This window comes from Trachypithecus francoisi, unplaced genomic scaffold (genome assembly GCF_009764315.1).
Source record: "Trachypithecus francoisi isolate TF-2019V2 unplaced genomic scaffold, Tfra_2.0 Lachesis_group13, whole genome shotgun sequence".
Classification (NCBI taxonomy): Eukaryota; Metazoa; Chordata; class Mammalia; order Primates; family Cercopithecidae; genus Trachypithecus; species Trachypithecus francoisi.
The window spans coordinates 63,582,972-63,604,414 of record NW_022681458.1 but is presented as its reverse complement, the minus strand read 5'-3'; the positions used below and the strand labels follow the sequence as shown (position 1 = coordinate 63,604,414).

General features: G+C 39.5%; 1 protein-coding gene across 3 annotated transcripts; it reads right to left on the bottom strand.

Moving 5' to 3' along the window:
* Positions 1-814: 814 nt before the first annotated feature.
* Positions 815-21,394, bottom strand: PRKRA (protein activator of interferon induced protein kinase EIF2AK2). Of its 3 annotated transcripts, none has more exons than XM_033231007.1 (8): positions 21,164-21,394; positions 20,440-20,609; positions 16,862-16,943; positions 14,046-14,124; positions 12,897-13,014; positions 11,281-11,375; positions 5,822-5,996; positions 815-1,650 (listed from the first exon to the last, which is right to left on the bottom strand). In XM_033231007.1, exons 1-8 carry the CDS (start codon positions 21,226-21,228, stop codon positions 1,493-1,495), a joined length of 942 nt encoding a protein of 313 aa, XP_033086898.1. In that variant the 5' UTR covers positions 21,229-21,394; the 3' UTR covers positions 815-1,492. The 3 variants fall into 3 exon arrangements, with proteins under 3 accessions (XP_033086898.1, XP_033086899.1, XP_033086900.1); XM_033231008.1 differs by having other exon boundaries at positions 16,813-16,943; positions 21,164-21,303; XM_033231009.1 differs by lacking the exons at positions 16,862-16,943; positions 20,440-20,609; positions 21,164-21,394 and adding an exon at positions 15,062-15,524.
* Positions 21,395-21,443: the final 49 nt, after the last annotated feature.

The window sequence follows — 21,443 nt, the reverse complement described above, 5'->3', positions numbered from 1 at the left end:
TTAGAATATGGAACTATGGTAAGTGCTCTTTAGAATTGAAAGTAAGTTACATGTACTGGTTTTCCTTTATAGTTTGTTCTCAAAGAATTCCAGATGTTTTTTTCCAGACAAAAATACCTGCTACATACTTCCTTCTGTATGAATACATGAGACCTACCTTCATTCGTAAAGACCTACCTCTATGAAGCTTTCCCTGAGCTCCAAACACAGAGCTGAGACTTCCACCTAACTTAGAAAGCTAGTACAAGCCGGCACTGACAGATGGAAGACTTGAGATGTTACAAGATGATATATGGAAACTCTAAAGGTTAAAATCTGTTCATTAGACTTATTTCCTAACCTTTTCATCACTCATCACTTTGGAACATTCTTGCAACTGAACTGAATAAACTGGGAAGGGTTTTTGGGTAATTCTAATGCTTTTTTTGTTTTTTGAGACAGGGTCTCACTCGATCCCCAGGCTGGAGTGCAGTGGTGTGATCCTGGCTTACTGCAGCTTTGATCTTCTGGGCCCAAGCAGTCCTCCTACCTCAGCCTCCTGAGTAGCTGTGACTAAAAGTGTGCCACCACACCTGATTGGGTTTTTTTTTTTGGTAGAGATGGGGACTCACTATGTTGCCCAGGCTGGTCTCGAACTTTTGGCCTGAACGGATCCTCCCACCTTGGCCTCCCAAAGAGCTGGGATTATAGGCATGAGCCACTGTGAGTGGTCAAATGCTTTTTAAACTAGTAATTCACCTGTGTATGGTTATGTCAAAGAAAAATACAAGGTTGCAAACGCTTAAGAGAAAGTAAGGAAGTAACCCATTACATGTATGTTTGTAAATTTTGCTTAGGCCATCATTTTTTATTTTCACCTTTGAATTTCAAAGTAAATTAGAGATATGTAAATAACAGAATTATCAACATTAAAATATTCATAACAATGGCTAACAAGAACAGGACTACAGTCAAGTCAGTAGCTTTTTAATAAAATGAGCAGAATCCCATCATAACAGTTGTTACATGAATTCAAATACAGAGCAGACCAATCATGTTCCCTGAAATTTAACAATCATACTTAATAAAGGCCTGTTAGTGCTGTCCCTCAAGACTCTAATTCAAAAGGGCTTCCTTTGAATTCCCTTTATAAAGCTTTGTGCAAAGAGCTTAAGCACCAGTAAGAAAGACTGTTGCTAGCATTTTTATTTCATCATCAACAACAAACATGCAGTTTCTTTCTCCGATGTGCATGGCACTGTAAAATGGGTGCTACGCTCTGTCTTGTGGTACAAAGTTTATAAATACAATATACCGATACAAAGTTGAAGCCATTAAAAAGAGCTTAATAACAACCACGAGGAGATAATTAAATCTGGAGTATTGATGGAATCTATGAAGAGATTTAGAAACAAGACATAAACTCAAACACTACGGTAAAAGTTTTACTTGGGAAGGGGCCAGAAGGGAACTTTTTATGTGCTACTGAAAGATTTTTTAAGTTGCTCCAAATTTACTTTCTTTCTGCTATTATCTTTAAATACTGCAAAGCATTGTGAGCTGCATCACTTTGTGCATTGCCACAGGAGATACCGGAGCCATGACAGACCGTGATGGGGCTGGTGGACAGTTCAGCAAGACATTGATACTGTCCATTGGCGCTCAGTTCATCTGTAATGACACATTCAAGGATGATGATTAATGTCCAATATGTATAAAGTGGATCCCTTTGTAAAAACAATACAATTCTTATTACTGTCTTTCTTTTTAAGCATCCATAGTATACTACACCACTCACAATCTTTGTTTTGCTTGTACAAACAAAAAACCACAACTGCTCAGCTGTAGCAGTTTTCAAACACATTACACTTCATAATGATCTGACAGCTTTAAAGACATACAGATATCTAGGCTTCACTCTAGCTCACTCAATCAGAAATATACGGTTGCGGGTGGCTGATTCCTACATTTAAAAAAAAAGTTCCCAAGGCAATTCTAATATGGTTAGTTGAACACTATTTGGAAATTACTGAACCATACAGTAACTTTCTCAAAAGGGAAAGAACCATTTGTTAAAGGACTGGAGAGATTGTATTTTCCACTAGGACGTCATTTTCAGGAGGCATTTGAACCAGGAACAACTTGGATCAAGGCAAAACCTCCCTTGTGACTTCTATTAAAATTTTTTTAAAAATTGATACATAATGATTGCATGTATTCATGGAGTTGTCCGTTCATGTTCTTAGGTTTTAAGTCTGTGCAGAGTCTAGTTCTTTATTTATACTATAAATGGGTCATGGTGTTTTAAAAACAATACCTGACCCAGGAAACAAACGTTCTTCCCATCAACTGATGAGTCACTCTTACTAAAGATGGCTGAAATGAGGGCAAAGAGGAAGAAACAAACATGTGCGGTATAACTTATTTAAAGTGGGCATAATAAAAATGGTATTTTTGATATTCTATTTAGTGGAAAATATCCAGATACAATGGGATTATTTAATGAGTGAAGAGGCTTTCTAGTTCTAGTATCTAGGTCTTTTCTCCTGACCCTCCAGCCCCTGCTTGAGGCTCATCCATGTTGTGGCATATATTAGAACTTCATTTCTTTTTTTTTTTTTTTTTTTTTTGAGACGGAGTCTCGCTCTGTCGCCCAGGCTGGAGTAGTGCAGTGGCCAGATCTCAGCTCACTGCAAGCTCCGCCTCCCGGGTTCATGCCATTCTCCTGCCTCAGCCTCCAGAGTAGCTGGGACTACAGGCGCCCGCCACCTCGCCCGGCTAGTTTTTTGTATTTTTTAGTAGAGACGGGGTTTCACCATGTTAGCCAGGATGGTCTCGATCTCCTGACCTCGTGATCCACCCGTCTCGGCCTCCCAAAGTGCTGGGATTACAGGCTTGAGCCACCGCGCCCGGCCAACTTCATTTCTTTTTACAACTGAATAATATTTCATTGGAAGGACAGTCCACAATTTGTTTATCCACTTATTCATTGATGGATGTTTTGGGCTGTTTCTACCTTTTGGCTTTTGTGAATAGTGCTGCTATGAATATACAGGGATCTGTGTGTATAGGCATTTGTTTAAATACCAGTTTTTGATTTATACTCCTAGGAGTGGAGTTGCTGGGTCACATGGCAATTCACTTGAGGAACTGAGAAGCTTATTCTACAGAGGCTGAACTGTTTTATATTCCCACCAGCAACTTATAAGGTTCCAATTTCTCTACATTGTCACCAACACTTGCTATTTTCCATTTCCTTAATGATAGCCATCCTAGTGGATTTGAAGTGGTACCTTATCATGGTTTTGATTGCATTCTCTATTGACTAATGATATTGAGCATCTTTTCATGTATTTTTTGGTCATTTGGTCATTTTTCTTTTTTAATTTTAAAATTTTGAGACAGGCTCTCACTATATTGCCCAGGCTGGTCTCAAACTCCTGGGTTCCAGCGATCCTCATGCCTCAGTCTCCCAAAGGGGTGGGACTACAGGTGTGAGCCACTGTGCCCAGCCCATTTGTGTATCTCCTTTGGAGAATATCTAGGTTCTTTTGAAGGTAGCTGCATAGAAACTAGCCTAATTAACAGACTGGTTTTTAGGCAGCTTTCCATTTCTACAAGAACTATTTAGTTCTCAAAACTGGGAAGAAATGTTTCAGAGGCATCATTAATTCATAATCTAAAAATTTATTTCAAGTTTCCTTTTTTTCCCCCAGATTCTGTATCCTCCATAGTTCTATTCATGACATGGGTCATTCATCTCTGTATTCTAAACCCTCAACAAACTGCAGACACTAATATTTATTGGATGAATGGTCTCTCATCAGCCACCTTTTCTTTTTTCTTTTTTTTTTTGAGACAGAGTCTCGCTCTATCACCCAGGCTGGAGTGCAGTGGTGTGATCTCGGTTCACTGCAACCTCCGCCTCCCAGGTTCAAGCGATTCTCCCACCACCTGAGCCTCCCGAGTAGCTGGGATTATAGGTGCACACCACCATGCCTGGCTAATTTTTGTATTTTTAGTAGAGACGGGGTTTCACCATGTTGGTCAGACTGGTCTCAAACTCCTGACCTCAGGTGATCCGCCTGCCTTGGCCTCCCAAAGTGCTGGGATTACAGGCACCTGGCCTCTGGCCTCTTTTCTTTTGAGACAAGTCTCACTCTGTCACCCAGGCTGGAAAGCAGCTGCATGATCATGGCTCACTGCTGCCTCAACCTCAGGGGCTCAAGTCATTGTCCCCACCTCAGCCTCCCTAGGAGCCTGGACTACAGGCATGTGCCACCACACCCGATTAATTTTTCATCAGCCACCTTCTCTAACCATCTGTCTGCACTGACTTCTCAGGTTCTGCATCATTATTGGTTTACTAAGACAACGCACTTGACCCGTCCTTCAATCCCAAAGTAGCAGAGAATATCAGAAGTTCTTTGAGCCCCTAAGTGCCCTACTTTCCCAGGGTCAGGGGACCCTGACAAGCAAGGTCCCCACATCTCTCTGTGGTTGGATAAGGATATAAAATTTCTCACACATTAAATCAAGACACTTTGGCCACACACGGTGGCTCACACCTGTAATCCCAGCACTTTGGGAGGCCGAGGTGGGCAGATCACTTGAGGTCAGGAGTTTGAGACCAGCTTGGCCAACATGGTGAAACTCCCATCTCTACTAAAAAATACTTTGGGAGGCCAAGGTGGGTGGATCATGAGGTCAGGAGTTTGAGACCAGCCTGGCCAACATGGTGAAACCCCGTCTCTTCTAAAAATGCAAAAATTAGCTGGGCATGGTGGTACACACCTGTAGTCCCAGCTACTTGGGAGGCTGAGGCAGGAGAATTGCTTGAACCTGGGAGGCAGAGGTTACAGTGAGCTGAGATCACACCATTGCACTCCAGCCTGGGCAATAGATCAAGACTGCATCTCGGGGGAAAAAAAAAATTAGCCAGGCGTGGTGGTGGGTGCCTGTAATCCCAGCTTCTTGGGAGATTGAAGCAGAAGGATCGCTTGAACCTGGGAGGCACAGGTTGCAGTGAGTTGAGATTGTGCCACTGTACTCCAGCCTGGGCAACAGAAACAAGACTCTGTCTCAAAAAAAAACAAAAAAAACAAAAAAAACAAAATCAAGACACCAAACACACACAACTAATTAGCTTTATAAATTGAATTAAAAGAAAATCCATACTGACTTGCTTTCCCATCTGTCCATATTTGTCTATCCAAATGATTAAGGGCTAGAGAAAATACAGATGTTGATGGCTGGGAAGGGATAAAACTATAAACTGACTTGTTTCCATTTACCTCCCAGAATCAGCATACAGTGACAAAGTAGAGAGAAAAGGTCTGGGCGCCACAAACTTGGTACTTGTGCTAGAAATGTAGGTGCCTTTTCATTTGCCCAGCCGCCCAGCAGAGCTAGTTTAACAGCCAGGGTATCTTCTGGGACTCTTCCCCAAATCTTGCTCTACCACTGACTAGTTATGTGATCTTAGGCAAGTTTCTCAACCTTTCTGTGCCTTTCTTTCTTCACTTATAAATAAGGATAACAGAATTTGCTTCATAGAGTTAATCTGAGGATTCAGTAAGTAGATACATGTAATCTTAGAACAATGCCTGGCACATAGTAAAACTCTATCTTTGCTATTGTTGTTTTTGTTATAACTGTATAGATGTTAGCTCTTATTACTATCCACAAAAATGGGACACATCAATTATATATATTACTGGTCTAGTAATTATATATACTTAGAATCCCTGATCAATAAAATAAATTACAATAGAAATTTTCATTCCTCAAACACATTTGTAAATAAACATGTCTTGGGAAAGCCAAAGAAAAAAAATCATACCTATATCCAAATATGTTATATTAAAACCTTGTTCCTTGGCAATTTCACTGAGCAGCTGGATGTAATCTGTATTTGGAATACTAAGCAGGCTTCTTTTCAGTAAGTTGATCTTTTCACCAGGAGAATTCCTCAAGGAATGCCAAGTACATCCTAAAGAATGTCCTACTACATTTGTCTGAAAAACAGAGATGAAGATTTAGACTCTTGACTACGACTGGGTTCTAACACCAGTACCAGTATAATTAAGAGTACTTATTAAGCACTCACATTTAATATGTTATAAAGCATGTTTAAATGGATAACATTTGGTAAATTTTCCAATTTAAACAAGACATTAAAAAGTACACATTTAACAGGTACTACAAAATATGTTTTTAAGAAGCACTTGCAATAATATACTGAAAGTATTTTGTATTTTGTATAGTACAAATGTTTCTCAGTCGAGTTTTCTGATGGTCACATTAAGAGGTACAAGATATTTGGGAGCACGGTAAGTAAATCCATAAATAATGAAATCTGCCTAATGGAGCAATTTGCAGATTAAAATATAAAACAATTTTCATATCTTTGTTTTTTTAAATTAAATATCAATCACTATAACTGACAGCTATAAAACAGAAAAAAATAACTATAAAAAAAACATGAAATGTGCAAGCTGGGTTTGAGGAACAAGTCATTCAAATAAATGACAGGATGTCAAAAAGTTCTTATCAGACTTCTATCCCAGAACCCAACTGAGTACTTTTTCCTTTTTCTTTCTGCTTTTCCTCTTTCTTTTATTCTCCCCTATATCCTTCCATTTTCATCTCTGTCCTTAGAATGCCTCATATTTCCATATTAGTTTATGGTTCTCAAATTGCTTTCATATGCCATTAATAAAAACAACTACTTTCTGAAGTAAGTAGGGTTACTACTCTTAATCTTATTTTATTAATGAGCATGACAGAGGGGAGGCAATTTCCAAAAGATTTTAGAGATGGCATGATATGGAATTAATTTGTTAGATTTACCAAATAAAAATTTACATTATAGAAACTTTAAAATACTGTTTTAAAATAAATTAAAAAACACTATTTACATGGTTAAAAAAATACATACATGCACTAAGAACAAATATATAATGAAGAGTACAGTCTCTCTTCCTTACCACCCATTCCCTGAAGACTTCTGTTCTATTTCTTAGACGTACTGTTAAACATTTTTCAGTATCTTCCCATAAATGTTTTATGCATATGCAAGCACACACAATCTTTTAAAGCAAATGATAACTTATTCCTCTACATCTTGTTCATTGTTCTTTTATCAGTGCACATATATGCACTGTATTTACCTTATGAATCTCCAACTGTGAGCTTTAGGTTGTTTCTGGCTTCTTGCTTTTACTAACAATAAACACTCTTTTGCACTTGAATGAGTTTCTCTGTAGAATTATTTCTAGAAGTGGAACTGCTAAGTCAAAGAACATGTAAACTTTTAATTTTGATAAACACTTCCAAACTGATTTCTGAACCAATTTATACTCCTACCAACTGTCTTGGAGGGGGCTTGTTTTCTCATACCCTAATACCAGCTATTATCAAATTTTGTAGTTTTTGCCAATCTAAAAGGTGAAAATATTTTATCTTGCATGAATAAAGTTGAATATTTTTTCTTTTCTTTTTTTCCTTAATCGTTTGCATTTCTTCTACTGGGTTGTCTTTTTTTTTTTTTTTTTTGTGAGACGGAGTCTTGCTCTGTCGCCCAGGCTGCAGTGCAGTGGTGCGATTCGGCTCACTGCAAGCTCTGCCTCCCGGATTCATGCCATTCTTCTGCCTCAGCCTCTCGAGTAGCTGGGACTACAGGTACCCACCACCACGCCTGGCTAATTTTTTGTATTTTTAGTAGAGATGGGGTTTCACCGTATTAGCCAGGATGGTCTCGATCTCCTGACCTTGTGATCTGCCCGCCTCAGCTTCCCAAAGTGCTGGGATTACAGGCGTGAGCCACCGCACCCGGCTGGGTTGTCTTTTTAACTGATGCATAAGAGCTTTTTAAATTTTCCATTTTTTAAGAGTTAGGGTCTTGCTATGTGGCTTAACTCTCAAACTCTTGGGATCTAGCAATCCTCCCACCTTAGCCTCCCCAGTAGCTGGGACTACAGACATGTGCTGCTGTGTGCAGATGTGTATAAAAGAGCTTTAAAGTTGGTACTGAAAACAGTTCCTTTATATGTTGAAAATAATTTCTTCCCACTTTCTTTTTATTCTCTTGATTTACAGATTTTTTTGCTGTGCAGTAGGTTTTATGTTGCCAAATTTATTAATCTTTTAACCTTCTAGGTTTTAAGTTAAAATGCTTTCCCCATGCTAAGATTTTTTAAAAGAAAAACTCTTCCATGTTTCCTAATACTTATACTGTTTTAAATTTTTATGTTCAAATCTTTGATCCATCTGAAATTTATTTTGGTGTAAAGAATAAGGAAGCATCCTAAGTAGATGTCATACTCATAAACAAATACATATACAGCCCCCACCTAAAAATGGATGTAAACTGTTTCTACATCATTATTGAATAATCCATCCTCTCACCCACTGATCTGAAATCTCACTGTTGCCATATACTATGGTCCTATGTGGATTAGCATCTACACCTGGATTCTCTGTTTGCTCCTCTGACTATTCCTGGCCCAGTAACTTGTCTGACAAGTACAGTTTTACAGTATGTTTTGTTCTCTGGTAAAGCAGCACACCCTTGCTCTCCCAACCCTTCCTTTTCAGTTTTCTTGGTTATTCTTGAGGGTTTTTTTCCAGATAAACTTCAATAAAGGTGTATGAAGGTCCAAAATGAACGCTGGTAGGTTTTGAGTGAGACCACATTACAGTTAAATATACTTACAATATTTTCTGCTCTATTCGTTAGTAGAGTTTTCCTCACATGGTCCTGCGCATTTCTTTTTAAGTTTATTTTCAGATATCCTATCCCTGTTTCTACAATTTAAATTGGGATCTTCTATATTCTAGTTATTATTTGTAAAGAAAACTATTGACTTTTTTCTAGTATATTTTTTCAGAATAGATTTTCTATTTTTCTATAAAATGTCCAATGTTACCAAGCTTCGTAAGTTGTGTCAAAGTGGCTATACACATACAGCAAAAAATCAAATAGTATAGAAGTATAAAAGCAACAACCTCTGCCTTGTCCCTTCCCCACCTTCAGTCCCCTTCCCAGATACAATAATTTTTAGCTTTTTATTTTTAATTATTCTAGTTGTTACCTACATAACTCTGAGTAATATGGAAAAGCTATTGATTTTGTATATTAATTTAATAATCAGTTACCTTGAATTCTCTTACTGTTTCTAGTAGTTTTTCTTTAGGGTTTTAAATGGATACAATCATATCATTTGCAGTTAGTAGCCATTTTATCTCCTCTTATTTCCAACTTCTTCCTGTTTTCTCTTGTCTAATTTGTTTTTAATTGGTAGGTACTTCTAGAACAAGGTTAAATAAAAGTGGTGTTGGTGGGCATCCTTATTTCTGATATTAATGGGAATGAGTACAATGTGTAAATATATAACCATGATTTTGGTTTTTTTCAAAGTTTTTATCAGTAATGATTGCTGAGTTTTATCAAAATTTTTTGTCATCCATTGAGAGGATTATATATTACTCTTTAACACACTAATGTGGTTAAAGTAACCAACTTACTAACCTTGAAATAGTCTTGCATTAGTTAAATAAACCCTACTTGTCAATGTTTTATTATTATTTTAATGTTGAACTGAACATTTTACAAAGGTTTTACCATTTTACCATAAGGCATATTGATCTACAATTTTTTTTTTTTTTTTCTGTTGAACTTGCTATTGTCAGGTTTTGGTGTATTATGTTGGTTTTGGAGAATAAATTTCAAAGTTTCCTTTATGTTATATACACATTGCCTGAAAAGAGTTTAAATAGCATTGGAAATGATCTCTTCTTTGAAGATTTGACCAATTTCACCTGTAAACCTATCTGTGCTTTGTAATTTTGGTGATATTGTTGATCTAAATTCCAAAAGCAGTAAATGCAGTGTTAATTTTTCTATTAAAAAAGTAGAATCAAATTATATTACTCATTTGTATAGTCTTTGTTTTTTTTCTAAAGAATGAGGTCTTATTTTATCATAAGCTCAGTGAAGAAGTTGCTATAGTTGTACTTTTTTATTTCCCACCTAATACACTACTCTCAGATAATGTATCACATGACAACACCTATCTATGAATATCAGAATCTGAAGTTATATATCGTGTGTAGGTCTCAGTCTCTTAAGCTCTGTATTTATTTGTTCAGCTACTCGATATATTCACTTAGCTATTCCATAAACTATTCCACAAGCACTTCAAATTCAATACATTTAGTTCATTATCTGCTCCCCTCTTGCTATTGCCAAGCTTAAAATAGTAATTTCCTCCCTTTCCCTTGCTTCCTACATCCAATCAATTACCATGCCACTTTACCTCAGTTTTCTAGATAACTTTAAAATCTACCCATCTCTCTCCATTTTCCCAGTCACTACCTGAGTTCAAGCTGTCATGTCTCATGTGTCTTCTATAACAGCACTCTCGCAGGTCTCTTTGATCCTAATTTCACTCACTCACCATAATGCAGCCAAGTGATTTCCTTCTAATGTTTAGACTAGATCCTGTCCTTCCCAGATTAAAATTCTTTAATGACTTTGTACTACCCTTGGGATAAAGTTCACTTTCTTTATATAGGGGTCCCTTTAAGATTTAATCCCTCCTTACTTTGCTGGCTTTATTGAGACTCCCTTCCTCCAACACTATGCTCTACACACAACAAATCACTTAGGGCTCCTAGACTGCATACGATGTTTCACTCCTGGCCTTTGCACACGCTTTTTCTTCTCTCTGGAATTCCTTTCCCCCATTCTAGACCTACAGGTCTTGGCTTAGACATTACTTCTTCCTGGAATCTGTCTCCAAACCTGTTTTGGTTGGATGCTTTCTTCTGTGTTCCCACATCACACTCTGTAAGGACTATAGAGTTCGTTCCTCTCTTTCAGTAGTCTATAAACTCCTTAGAGACAGGGACTGCTTATCCACTGCAACCTAGTACCCAAAGCAACACTTAGCACACAGTATGAGCTCACTAAATGTTTGCTGAGTGAATGAATGAACAAAGGGATGGAAATGCGCTGTCACTTTGAAGGCAAAAATGGTACTACTGGCCTATCATCTTTACATCCCATCCTATTATTCTGAATTTGACTGTGTCTCCCAAGCTCTCTTACCTAATTGCCTTTGTGATCCTGACTCACAAACAGGAAGCAGCTAAAAATGGGGTAGTGTATAACTGAATAATGAAGAGATTTCTAAAAATCACAACTCTGAAGTAGCCATACAATAAGAAATCAAGGAAAGTTTCCTACAGCAAGAAATGCTTAATGACATTAACATCATAGCTGTCAACATTACTCACTAAAGAAATGTGGTTCTCTGGAGAAATATTACTAAATTTGGCAAGAAATTTCTCAGCAGCATTCCTTTTGGCTTGCTTTTTTGATGCCCCCTTTCCTGAACAAAGAAAAAGAAATGGTAGATTTAGAAAAGAAATTAGTGTCCACAGTATAAAGTATTGTATTTAATCAGAGAACCTCATGGTTTTTATGTTCTTACTGACCTGATATCTTTGCTTGTTGTGTTATTTTTTTTGTATAGCTATTAATTCTTTTTTTTTTTTTTTTTGAGATGGAGTCTTGCTCTGTTGCCCAGGCTGAAGTGCAGTGATGCAATCTTGGCTCACTGCAACCTCCGCCTCCTGGGTTCAAGCAATTCTCCTGCTTCAGCCCCCCAAATAGCTGGGATTACAGGTGCCTGCCACCACACCTGGCTAATTTTTTATATTTAGCACAGACAGGTTTCTGCCATGTTGGCCAGGCTGGTCTCGAACTCCTGACCTCAGACAATTGGCCCACCTCAGCATCCCAAAGGGCTGGGATTATAGGTGTGAGCCACTGTGCCTGGCCTGTATAGTTACTAATTCTTACACTTTTGAAGGCATTTAAGTTTTTAATAGTTATGCTTTCTGGTTTTCTATAATAATTGTATTTTCCTATGTCTAGCATTACTGAACCACATTTGGTTTAATTCTGACCAATTATTCATATTTATTAAAATACATCTGAATTATAACTCTTCTCTCTCTCGATGTCTATTTCCTGCTTGTGATCTTCTCTAAACTGACAATTATATGGAATTCCTTTAAACAGGAATAAGAAAGGCACAGGGGATGCTGGAGTTGAAAGATACCACAAGTATCTATCCCCATGTTTTTGTTTTATAGATTAAAAAACTGAGGTCCAGAGAGATTAAGTAATTTGCTTAACTTTGCAAATCAAGGACTGCATCAAAGATGGAAGCTGAGGTTCTTGCTTTTGACCTGGTGCTTTCTGTAATAGCCCACACTACCTCCCAAAGGCAAACAGTTTCTTATTACTTGAAACTATTATCTAGTTAAGATAAAATCCCATTTTAAGCCACTTTAAAAAATGACAAAAACATGCCAGAGAAGTTAACGGGAATTCTCACTAGTACTTTCTAAAGTGACAGTGTTTCTTACAGTTTATATCCTTTATAACATAAAAGTTGCTACAATTAAGAAAGATAATTTTCATTTTTATTTCACTGCAATTATTTGCCATCTAGTCTCTTATGAATCATATCATTTTCAAGTGTAATCTTCCTCTAGTCCTATTTTCTAGATAGACTAGCTATTAAATAAAATCCAAGAGATTTACTATAGCTTTGTCTCCAAAATGAGTTTTTTTAAGTCACTAATTTATCAATGAAGACTGTTTAAAGTACAAAGCCAATAGTTTCTATTAATAATCTATGATTTTTAAATATATCAAATTAAGACTAAGTATCTTAAGCCAAATATTTATACTTAAGTTCAACATCAGAAAGTCAGAGACTATAAGAGGAGTATATCAATTTTTCTGCATAGAAATATTTGAAAACATTACGACAGAAATTTCTATAGTCATTCATCATCTGAAAATATTTCAAATGCCTTTAATTGTAAGAAATAAGTACCAGTTTCCATAAATGACTCTAGCCTGCAAATTGTGGTATATTCTCTCTTATGAGCAGGTCCTCCCTCCTGGGAAAGGGTATATTCAGGAAGTCTCCAGCCATGATGAATAGCCAATTCCTATAAAATCAAGATGAGGCTTTAATAGTAATTTTATGCAATGGCTCAATCACATAAATATTTTCTTAATTTTGATCCCATTTCTATGTATATGTTTGAAAAGAATAGTGATTTTCTGCAACGGAAAAAAGAGGGAAGACCCTCTGTTTCTCAGAGACATTCCTGCATTTTATATCTTTATATCCCAATACCAAAACTGAATCAGTTTTCAGCTATGAATGGTGTTCTTGAATTAAACCATAGTGAGCTGGTATGAGACTTCAACTAGAAAAACAGGCTACTACCGCCCTTTGGGAACACCAGAGGAGACCATCTACAGGTTTCACTGCCATCAGTTCCTAAAGTCCCTCCCCTCCTAGCTATAGACTTCCAAACCCACAGCTGGCCAAGAACACATGAGGAGTAGGGACAGCAAACAACAGACTTGGATGAGGTGGGGGACAGAAGGTGAAGAAAACTATAGAAAAGCTCATAGTGCTGGAAAAGGAGACCAAAGGACTGGCTGAATAATGGGGAGGGGAATGGCCTAACAGAGCACATGAATAGTCTGCAAGAAGGATATTCTGCATATAGAAATTCAAAGCTGAATATGTGTGCATGTGTGAGTGTGTGTAGATATAAATATATTTTTTTTTGGTAAAATAAGCAGACTCCTTTTCTTGAGTTAGGTTCACTGATTTGATTTAGGCTCTTTATAAAGTCTTCTGTCTCAACAGAAGTAGAAAGAGATTTGTCACAAGAGTAGCAAGAACTATTCTTAAAGTATAAAACACTCTACCCATGTGCACTGAGGGCCTATTGATCTTAAATGAGAATTCTATAAGCCAAAGGCAAATACTGTATATGGAAGAAAATCCAAAACATAAATAGGAAAATAATTTCAAGTTAGCTCTATAAATCTAATGATCGTAAGTTGGAAAACAAAATATATCACTATCTTGTCTTTAAAATATTAATTCCTTGTGTTAGCCCCTCTGATATTACAAACTTACTATATATTTCATCAGTAGGCAAAGAACTGTACAACTTACCTGTAATGAACCAATAGGATTAAGCTGGTTCTTTGGTTGCTTGGAAGGGTCAGGCATTAAGGGGTCAGGAACTGCAAAGCTAAATATTTTTTTAAAGTGTTATAAAACAAAATCATTTCCCCCGAATTATGAAATAAATGACAAGCATTTTCTAATTAACTCTCTATGTCTTTGCTCTTGTCATTCCTTCTACATGGAATGCCCTTTTCTCAGGCCTCTTCTATGGGAATCTGATCTATCTGTCATCCAAGTTATATCTCAAATGACACTTTCTCCAAGAAGCCTATCCTTTTATCCCAATGGTTTATAATCTCTCCCTTCTTTGAAACATTGTAACACATGGTTTAATCCTTTCTTGAGGAAATTGTTTTACCATAAATTATATACTCTTACAAATACATATAATTTGTCCATCCTTCACCATACCTCTCCCCTATTCAGATTATAAGCTCCTTGAGGTAGGGCCTATGTATCACTTACCTACATAAGCTTTGTGGTGTTTTGTATGTAATAGGCATGTCATAAAAAAAATTTAAAGAACACTCTGTTACAACTATGCAAAAAATGGAAGAGTAACAATGATCCAGAAAATTGAACCTGGTAATGTGAACAATACAGATTATTTATAAATATTGTTTTTTCATCCAGAGAACTATGAAGAGAGATCTGTTTGATCTATCATCTGCTCAGTGCTGGGATAATCCCTCTAAGATTTACATGTATCCTGCATAAAATAGATGGCTTAGATGAATTTGGTTTTAGCATGTAGGGATTATGATTAGGGAAAAAGAGAATGACCTCTTCTAGGGAGTTGGGAATTACTAGTTACTTGGCAGGTCAGTGCTTAAAATTGAATAAGCGCATTTCAAGGTTACTACCACCTAGGCAACTGGAGTCATTTTTCCATGACAAGTGAGGTTTAGTTATTGCCACTTCCTCAAGGTTTTTTCTTTTTTTTTCCAACTGCGAGAATTTCAAGCTTTACATAGGCTGATGAGATACGAGTATTCACTTACAATGCTGCATGCCGAAGCTACCCAAATAATTGTGATGGAGAAGTGAGAAAGTCTCTGTATTAAGTCAGGCCACTTTAGGCCTGATTACAGCTTAGTAATTCCCATTTTATCTGTCAAGAAGCACAAATATAGTAAAGTTTGTTAGCTTTTTTTGCTGACAAAGTGAAGTGCCCAGATGCAGAAAGGACACTCCATACCCCTCATTTCTACAAGTGTACTTAATGGTTGGGTTCACCTTCAGGCTGTACAGAAACAGCATGGTCATCACCAGTGGGGGAGAACTCAATACCTGCCACGTCATTTGGCATGTCTTTTGTTTGTTTGTTTGGACACAGAGTCTTGCTCTGTCGCCCAGGCTGGAGTGCAATAGTGCAATCTCAGCTCACTGCAACCTCTGTCTACTGGGTTCAAGGGATTCTCGTGTCTCAGCCTCCCAAGTAGCTGGGATTACAGGAGCGTGCCACCACACTTGGCTAATTTTTTGTATTTTTAGTAGAGATGCGGTTTCACCATGTTGGCCAGGCTGGTCTCGAACACCTGACTCAAGTGATCTGCCCATCTTGGCCTTCCAAAGTGCCAGGATTACAGATGTGAGACACCACGCCTGGCCTTGTTTTTCTTTGAGACTGGGTTTCACAGGCTGGAGTTCAGTGGCGCAATCTCAGCTTACTGCAATCTCTGCCTCCCGGGTTCAAGTGATTCTTGTGCCTCAGCCACCCAAGTAGCTGGGATTACAGGTGCCTGCCACCATGCCTGGCTAATTTTTGTATTTTTAGTAGAGACGGGGTTTTGCCATGTTGGCCAGGCTGGTCTTGAACTCCTGGCCTCAAGTGATCCACCCACCTCAGCCTCCCAAAGTGCTGGGATTACAGGCGTGAGCCACCCCACCCAGCCTGGCATAGATCAATTATAATGCATGACGCTAGAGAATGAAGCATCATCTTGCAAAATGCAAGGCTTATCTTGGGCAGCTGCTTATCTAGAGGGTTGCCGTGTCACTGGTTAGTTCTTAACTACCCAAATGGTTTAGAATGATTTACAAAAAGAGAGGAATACTACATGAGAACCTAACTACACCCCTAATCCAAAAGCCTTTCTATGACTAGGAACAAAAAACCCATCCCAAATTCCCTGGGTCTCTACTGTCAGCTATAAGCAGATTACAACAGATCGTACTTCAGGCTAATGTGAGTGCATACACAAGAAGAACTTGAAAATATGCCAAGCTCCAGAGTAGGCCCAGTGGACACTACTATAATATGTGAGATGCTCCAGGACCAATATTCTATCCAGAAACACCTAGAGTAGTAAAAAATCTTACTTTGGAAAGATATGTCAAGAATATCCCACTTAACATTCTCTTCTTTTGGTATATATTATATAATAAAAGAAAACCTCTGCCTGCTTCTTCAAAATTATAATTCCTAAAAGAGTACTTTTAGTGGATCTTTCTCCATCTCACACTCTGTTGTCTTCAATATAGAAATAATCAAAGTCTAAATACAAAATGTTAATATTAATATTTGCAAGAAGCACTGATTTTCTACTGTTGCACCCCATGTAAAAAAAAAAAAAACAGTAAAGCCTAATTCATGAGCGCCTTCATTTAACAGCTACCTGCTGGATTTGATTCAATAAAGTTTTCTTTCATGGATGATAAGTCTGCATAAGGAAATATAATTAGAGAGGTAGGATGCTAACAACTGTTCACTTTGTTGCTTTTGTAAGCATGTTTAAATTTTTAATCTTACCTCAGCCATGATATTTTTGAGCTGCTGAATACAAAGAAATTTAGCTCACCAAATACTTGCATTGGCTTTCAAAATGTTTATGGCAGCCTCTGCAGCTCTATGTTTCGCCAGCTTCTTACTTGTACCTTCACCTGAATTAAGATTTAAAAAAAGAAGTCTTTATCTCCTACAAAAATGTGCGGCTTACAGAGATGTTTTCAAAACACAAAACAAAGTCACTATAGATTTTACGTACACATACTAGGTAATAAAAATATACACTACATGTGGTTACACACTAATAAAATACTCACCATGTGAAAAATATTTCAAAAAATAACTTTTAAAGTTCTATATATTTAATTCTATGCATACCTGCATAAAAATCCTTATTTCTACATTATATACGTTTATTACATAACATGGTAAGAAAGTAGACCGTGTCACACCTCTGAAGAAATGCAGCTTAGTATTTTACTCTTCCTTTATTCCTGGAGGGGAAATTCTTCTGCAACAAGAAGTTTCTTTTAAAGGAACCATTTACAGCAGAACTGTTTGACAGCAAAATGTGCATAATTTTATTCGAATAGCCTGTCCTATAATGTATCAAACTGCTCTGCTAGGCTGAGCAGTCATAATTATGTGTTGGGTACAACAGGAAAGTGTTTTATGGAGTAAGGTGACAGCTTGTTATGTATCTTCTGGACAGTCTGTATCTTCTGCATGGGTAGCTAAGTTGGGACCGGGGATAAGACTGATGTCTAATTTCAGTAAGCAATCGCAATGGCAAATGATAAATTCAATCTTCTTCCTTTTAAGTTCAAACTCCCATACCCTCATGGGATAAGTTTTAAGTGTGGCACTCAAGTGTGAGAAGACACACAAACCATATATTTATCTGCTAACAGAGGTATTAGGGATATAGCATACAGGGGCCCTGCCCTCAAGAGTCAACAGCCTGGTGTGGGATTTTTGTCTGTTAATAGGCACCTGAAATATGGAATGGGATATGTTACAACAAGCCTAAGTGCAGGCTGTAGGGGAGCACATAAAAGCAGCGGCTCTCCGACTCTTTGTAAGGATTCAGAAAGGTTTCATGAAGGAAGAGATAACTAAATGGAGACCTAAATGATGAGTAACAGCTAATAAAGTGAAGAGAGATGGGAGAGTAGAAAGAGCATTCTAGGCAGAGAAAAAGAGCACCTGCAAAGGCTCAAAGGCAACATACAGCACAGTGTTCTCAAGAATCCCAAGTAGTTGGCTTTGGCTAAAGTGTAACAGCTTTTTTAAAGTGTAAGAAGTAAGGCTGTAAGTCATGTTAAGAAACATGGTATTGCGCTGGGCTCAGTGGCTCACGCCTATAATCCTAGCACTTTGGGAGGCTGAGGCGGGTGGATCGCCTAAGGTCAGGAGTTCCAGACTAGCCTGGCCAACATGGCGAAACCCCGTCTCTACTACAAATACAAAAATTAGCCGGGCGTGGTGGCAGGCACCTGTGATCCCAGCTACTCAGGAGGCTGAGCCAGGAGAATCGCTTGAACCCAGGGGGCAGAGGTTGCAGTGAGCTGAGATCGTGCCACTTCATTCAAGCCTGGGTGTAAGAGTGGAACTCTGTCTCGGAAACAAACAAACAAAAAACATGTGTTTATCCAGAGGGTTACAGGGAAACCACTGAATGGATTTTGAGACGAGGAAGACATATGAATGCTGGAAAGAATACTGGTTGTTAAGGGTGGGTGAGGTGGCTCACGCCTGTAATCCCAACACTTTGAGAGGCTGAGGTGGGAAGATTGTTTGACGCCAAGAGTTCAAGACCAGCCTAGGCAATGCACTGAGACCTTGTCTCTATTAAAAATCAGAAAAATTAGCTAGGCATGGTGGTGTGCACCTGTAGTCCCAGCTACTCAAGAGGCTGAGGCAGGAGGATTGCTCCAGTCCAGGAGACTGAGGTTGCAGTGAGTTATGATCATGCCACTGCACTCCCCGACAGAATTAGACCGTCTCAAAAAAAAAAAAAGGATGAACACTGGATGTCATGTGACAAAAGGACATCACAAGACTAGAAGGTAAACATGTAGCTACAAGAATGCAGCTACAATCCAAGTGAGAGATGATGGTCGCCTAGGCAGTGGCAATGGCCAGGAGAGAGAAGCAGACAGATTCAGTGGCTATTTAGTGGATTATTAAACTCCAACGGATGGAGTTTAACAGACTGGACAAGAGGGAGGGAGATGGGAAGTAGGAAGACAAAACCCACATTTCTACTGAACTAGGTGATTGTGGAGCTTTTACAGAGAAAGGGAATGCAGGAAGAATGGGTTTGAGGGCAAAGATGGATTCAGTTTGGGACAATGAGAGGCTTGAGGGGCCTCTGTGTCATCCAAGCAAAGATGCTCAGCAAGCACAGACTGATAAACTATTCTGTAACTGGGCTTGGGATGTAGACAGACATTTCAGAATTATTAGCCTTTAGATAGTATCGGAAACCATGGAGGCAGATAAGCTTGCACAGGAAGCCATGGTAGTGTGAGAAGAGGGTGTAGGCAGAACGGTTGCCATAGGTTGTTAATTTGGGGTCTAAAACACATTGAGAGGGAAAAAGCCTCCTTTTTCTTGAATTCTTCCTGATTTTCTAGAAATAGACTAGCTAAAGTAAGTAATGCAGTGTTGACTCTATGGTTCCCATGGGGACCCTTCCGGCCAGCACCTACAATCTAACTGCCTCACACAAAAAGTTTTAAACTTTTCTTAAAGTGGCGTCAATTAAAATAAAGGACTCCAAACTTCCAGGGACACAAACAAATGCTGCCGTCAGATTTACCAGATGGCAGAACTTGAGCCTTCCTACTGAATTTTTTTCTTGGCATCCTTCCAAATTAAACTTAGCATCCAATGTTTTGTGTTTGCAATTAAATAGATACATAAGAAAAATAATGTCCATATTTACAAATGAGCAACTTTAGTTATCATTTGCTCAAGCTCACAGACCAAAAGAAAGCATGAACTTTAAAATTTCATTGCTATGTGACTTCATTGCTACAGGCATGTTACTTATAATCTCTCTGAACCTGTTTCTTCTTGTTTAAAAAGTGGATAATATACAAAATATCTGTTAACGTTTCAAAAACTAGAAGTTATTATGCAATATAATGTATGAGGACCTTCTCCCCTTCCTCATTTTGTTTGGATACAGAATCAAAAGTGGTACAATGGACCTAAAGTGCCAAATAAGTCCATAAAGAGAGGAGAGACGTGCAGAAAATTCTGGGGTCATGCCTGCTGGTATCTGCTATAATCTATGAAACTTCACAGTACCTAGGGACCCAAGTATGACTGCTCCAAGAACCTTTCCTGCTTCCCTCTAATTCTTAGAAGAACCCTAGGAGGATCATGGGGTATGAGAAGAGTCGTGCAGGATGGCTGGGTAACTTTTTAGTTTCTGAGCTTCTTTGGTATCTGGTGAAGAGAAAATTAGGAAGAGAATCAGATGAAGCTGAAAAGCCCTAAGGACCGGAGATGAGAGGTCTCAGTTTCAGAACCTGTTCCTCACAGCTGTCTGGCAAAAAGAGCACTTTTCCGAACTGAAAAGCAACATCAAGTATTGACTGCCAACCCACTCGGTCATCCAGGTTAACTGTGTATACAGACCTGTGCAGGTTATGTCACCAACGGTTACTCTGAAGGTGAATGTGGGCACATGTATTTGCACATCAGATCTTTCACATTCATAAACTGGGATGTTCTTGGTCTTCATGCCGTATTCGTGTAATACCTGAATCGGTGTTTTCCCTGGCTTAGCTGTTATCATCTTCCCCAAACTGCAAAAACCAGAAAAAGGTGTGCTTTGCATGCCAAATTGGAGACTGAAGCAGAAGCGTACAGAGGCCAGTTTTGACCGCCACCGACGGTGACGAGGGAGGCGGGGAGTTCCCCGGCGGCCAGGGCCAGTGCTGGCGAGGCTGGGGAGCACCTGTCTTCCGGCCCCGCTGCGGCAGTCACCCCGCAGGGGCAGGCGGGGTGAGCGAGGTCCTTAGAGAGAGAACTTGAATGCGGGTAGGAGACAGTCTCAACAGAACAGGGCTGGTAGCAGCGCCGCAGCCTCTCAGAACAAACCTGACGATCCCTTCCTGGGCGCGGCGACCACGCGCCACCTCCATAGCCCCGCGCGCCGCCTGGGGCCACGAGAGGGGCGGGGTCCGGACGCAGACCCCAACCCTCGCAACCGAGAGGGCGGGGCCGAGCGCCCACAGTCGCGGAGGCGTGGGCTCCAGGCAAGGTTTTACCCAGAATGCCTCTGGAGGGCCGGCTCCCGCGCCCCGGTCTCGCCGCCCAACGCTCCCGGCCCTGGGGCCCCGACTGCCCGCACGCTGACCTGAAGGTCCCACTGTCCTCGCGCTCCAGCGGCGGGGCCTCGGTGCGGTGCCTGCTCTGGGACATGGCGAGAAGGGACGGCTCAGCGGGTGGAGGAAGAGCGGTGCGGAGCGACGTGCTAGCTCCCCGGGTCGCTGGTCCCCAGGAGGAGCTCCAGCGCCGCCGCCGCCTCCGACTCCCCCTCCTCCTGCTTGCGTTCCTCTAGCGAGGGGGCGGGAAGGGCGGGGGCGGAGCCTTGGTGCCGTAGCTACGGCTACGCCCCCTCGCTGCCCCTCTGCGGG